This window comes from Otolemur garnettii, unplaced genomic scaffold, assembly GCF_000181295.1.
Source record: "Otolemur garnettii isolate 467f Iridium unplaced genomic scaffold, OtoGar3 scaffold00108, whole genome shotgun sequence".
In the NCBI taxonomy this organism is placed as follows: domain Eukaryota; kingdom Metazoa; phylum Chordata; class Mammalia; order Primates; family Galagidae; genus Otolemur; species Otolemur garnettii.
In genome coordinates, this window is record NW_003852503.1 from 1040946 (window position 1) to 1045243 (window position 4298).

Genomic DNA, 4298 nt, shown 5'->3' on the forward strand with positions numbered 1-4298 from the left:
CCTGAGGTCATCAGCTTTAGATGCAACCTACATGTCCAGACCCTACTGAGAGCTTAAGTTATGAAGTATAAAGAGGCTACCTGATGAGCTGAGTGACAACAGGAGTGGATGAGCAACAGAGACTAGAGACCATCAAAACAAAACAGGAGTGAAGACCACTCCCCAAAGATTGAAGAAGGAAAGATAGGAGGGGAACCAAGACTCAGAAGCTTCACTATTCCCTTTGACACATGGAGGTTGGGTAGGGCAGGCTCAGTGGAGAAGTGAGACAAAATCCACATCCTGGTGGGTGGTGAGTGAATGGGAGGAACAGGAGGAGTGACTGAGTGTGGGTAGCGCTTCCAAGAAGTACGGGAAGAGACAATAGAGTGGACTCATTATTTTTTTTTTAAAGAAGAGTGAGTTTATAATGTGCATGATGCAATGGTTCATTTCAAAACTATTAAGAAACAGGTCTAATTGTGATGGATGTGTTACTGAGTTCAATGTAAACATTTTATATTGTATATCGGAGCAGTACCCTGAACCCCATAAATGCATCAATGTACAAAGTTATAATTTAATACAAAATAATTAATTAAAAAAATTAAATAATATGAAACTTCAAAAAAAGAGAGTTAGTTTAGTGTGGTTTTAGGCAAAGACAGATGTATATCTTCTCATTTTTTTCACATTCCTTTAATGTGCTAATCTCTTCTTACATGTGTCAGAGTGATTGTCACCACCTGTTTATCACTCTCAGTGTACATTCATGTACTTTTTCTTCCCTTCCAAGATTAATATATCCCACTTATTTTATCCATCTCTTTTTTCTTTTTCTTTTCACCTCTTTTCATCTTTTTTCCCCCTTTGCCTTCCCTTTGCAGTTCTTCATTATGAGAGAATGAAGATTATTATTTGTATTCTTAAATGACTTGTTGGCTATTTTCTATTTAAGATTTAAAATGGTAAATGAAGCATTTTAAATTTCTCTTAAAACAGCAAAAATAAATCCATTTTCTGTGACTTTTATTTAGTTAAAATTCTTCTAATTTATTAAAAATCTACTTTTCAACTATAACCCAATTTTAGCCCAGGAATATGGGGAGAGGGAGGGGAGGGGAGGGGGGAAGGGGTGGAGAGAGGGTGATTGGTGGGATCATGCCTGTGGTTCATCCTATAAGGGTACATGTGAATCTCTCTAAATGTAGAATATAAATGTCTTAACACATAACTAAGAAAAAGACACGAAGGCTATGTTAACCAGTTGGATGAAAGTATTTCAAATTGTATGCAGAAACAGTAAAAAAAAATCTACTTTTCTTTCTGAATATATATATATATTTGAAACAGAGTCTCACTATGTCACCCTTGGTAGAGTGCCGTGGCATCACAGCTCATAGCAACCTCAAACTCTTGGGCTTAAGTGATTTTCTTGCCTCAGCCTCCTGAGTAGCTGGGACTATAGGTGCCTGCCACAATGCCTGGCTACTTTTTTTTTATTAAATCATATTTGTGCACATTAATTCATTAATTCTATCATGGGATACAGTGTGTCATTTCCATATACAATTTGAAATACTTTCATCCAATTGGCCAACATAGCCATCATGTCATTCTCATAATTATTGTGTTTAGGCATTTATATTTGACATTTAGAAAGATTTACATGTACCCTTATAGGATAAATCATAGGCGTGATCCCTGCAATCACCCTCCCTTCACCCATCTTCCCCCCTCCCTCTCCCCTTTCCCTGTATTCTTGGACTCCATTTGGATTATAGCTTTCTATGATAGTTAACAATTCGTTTCATAATAGGGTTGAGTACATTGGATATTTTTTCTTCCATTCTTGAGATACTTTGCTAAGAAGAACATTTTTCAGCCCCATCCATGTAAACATGAAGGAGATAAAGTCTCCTTCTTTCTTTATGGCTGGATAGTATTCCATGGTATACATATGCCACAATTTATTGATCCATTCATGGGTTGATGGGCACTTGGGCTTCTTCCATGACCTAGCAATTCTGAATTGGGCTGCAATGAACATTCTGGTATAGATATCTGTATTGCAGCGTGATTTTTGGTCTTCTCGATATATACCTAGCAGAGGAATTTAGGATCAAATGGCAGATCTATATTTAGATCTCCAAGTGTTCTCCATATGACTTTCCAAAAGGGACATATTAGTTTGCATTCCCACCACCTGGCTACTTTTTTGTTGCAGTTGTCATTGTTGGTTACTAGGCCCGGGCTGGGCTCGAACTCACCAGCCTCAGTGCATGCTGGCGCCTCTGTCCTACAGGCGCCGAGCCTAATTTAAATATTTTGTATAGATTGGAATAAGACAGGAGATAAAAGAGAAGGCAGGTTGCGTCAGACATTATAGGCCATACTCTGATATAGAGACTTGTTATTAAATGCTAACGTATCAGTTACACCAGCAGCAACATCAGTGATGGTTATCCTAACCCAAATATTCTAATCCGTGTCTCTTTGTGTCTAATCTCACCCAAAAGAATCATGGATCACAGTGATGGATTCAGGGCCAATGAGAGGTTTTTTAAATTAATTTTTAGATTGCTCTTGTTATCTCCTAGCCTTTAGGGTGGTTCCTACTGAGGATACACAGAGCAAGTGTGGGCAGACTTAGAGAAATAGGAACTCCTGTGCTCTGTTGAAGGGAATACAAAATGGTGCATGCAGCAGCTATAGAAAACAGTATCATGATTCTTCAAAAAATTAAATATAGAATTACTGCATGAGGCAACAAGATCTCTTCCGGATACACCCAAAAAAGTATTAAAAGCAGGATCTGTAAGAGACTCACTCGCACAGGCATGTTCATAGCAGCACTACTCACAACAGCCACCAGATGGCAGCAACCCACGTGTTCGCTGACAGATTAATGGATAAATAAAATAGTTGGTATCCGCATCTGATATAATTTTATCCAGGTTTAAAAGAGAATGAAATCCTACCACATTTGCAACATTAAACTAAGTGAAACAAACCAGTCACAAATGGCAAATATTATATGATTCTCCTTATATGAGGAATCTAAACCGGTCAAATTTATAAAAATAGAAAGTAGAATGGTGGTTGCCAGACTGAGGAAGAGGAAAAGGGAAGTTGTTCAATGAGCAGAGTCTCAGCCTTGCAAGATGAAAACGTTCTGGTGACCAGTTGTACAACAATCTGAGTCAACCTAAGATTACTAAATTACTCACTTAACAATGGAGATAATGGCATATTTTGTTTGTGTTTTTATGACAATTAAAAAATGTTCCAAGGTAGTTAAAAAGACACAATTCTACTGATTGGTGAATATGAGGCGTGCCCTAGCAGGGCTGTGGCCTGCTCCTGCATTTACCATTTCCGTTTTATCTCAGCAAGTTCTGTATAGCTGCTCTCATTTTTATATATTTGACATTTCCCATTAAATAACAGATTTCTCAAGTTTTAGGATTTCCTGATAGCTTTCTATCACAATGTCATGGGTAAAATACAGCCCCACAGTTATCTTTCAAAATGATTAAACATCACTTCTGTATCAGTTTATGCATCTAAGGTACCAGTGAATGCCAGTCAATGGTAATGTTTAACTTCTTCTAGAGCAGTGGTTCTCAACCTTCCTAATGCCACGGCCCTAAATTTAATACAGTTCCTGTGGGTCCCGACCCACAGGTTGAGAATGGCTGTTCTAGAGACTTCAATATGCATTTGTCCATGCAATAGACATTGCCCAAATAATTTGTATACTAGGATCAAATATTTCTAAGGGGAGTGCTTGGGTTACAGTCCTCTAAATATATTTCGATGATTATTTCTTTTTTCCTGGATCCAACTCAAATTCAAACTTCTTTCTAGTAATTCAAAATGGAAAGCTAACAGAATGTCTGATTGTATCTGATAAATCTAAAGGTGGTATGTCCTTCATGGCAACTGGTCTCTTTCTTATTGGTGAGATCCAGCAGAGACAGTAACTTATTCTGTAGTCTGTAGAATGCCTCCGATGGGTCACCCCAACTTAGTCCTCCAACTTTGACTGATTGGTCTGGTGTTCTATTTAGCTAGGATGATTAATCTTCCTCAGTTAATCATGTGTGATACTTAAGCTCTTACATCCTCTTTGGGTTTCTCTTCTGGGAAAGGAATTATCTTGACGTCATCAATATAACACACCAGAGTTTTCTTAGGAGAGATTACATTTTATTATTATTTATTTATTTATTTATTTATTTTTGCGACAGAGCCTCAAGCTGAGCCCCTGGGTAGAGTGCCATGGCTTCACTGCTCACAGCAACCTCCAACTCCTG

At 37.9% G+C, this 4298-nt stretch overlaps 1 protein-coding gene across 1 annotated transcript in view; it reads left to right on the forward strand.

Moving 5' to 3' along the window:
• Nucleotides 1–230: 230 nt before the first annotated feature.
• Nucleotides 231–4298, forward strand: part of LOC100943269 (olfactory receptor 8B3) — an 8344-nt gene continuing 4276 nt past the window's right edge. The window contains exon 1 of the mRNA XM_003796778.3: nt 231–241. Coding sequence (XP_003796826.3) covers nt 231–241 — 11 coding nt within the window. The remainder of the gene's footprint in view (nt 242–4298) is intronic.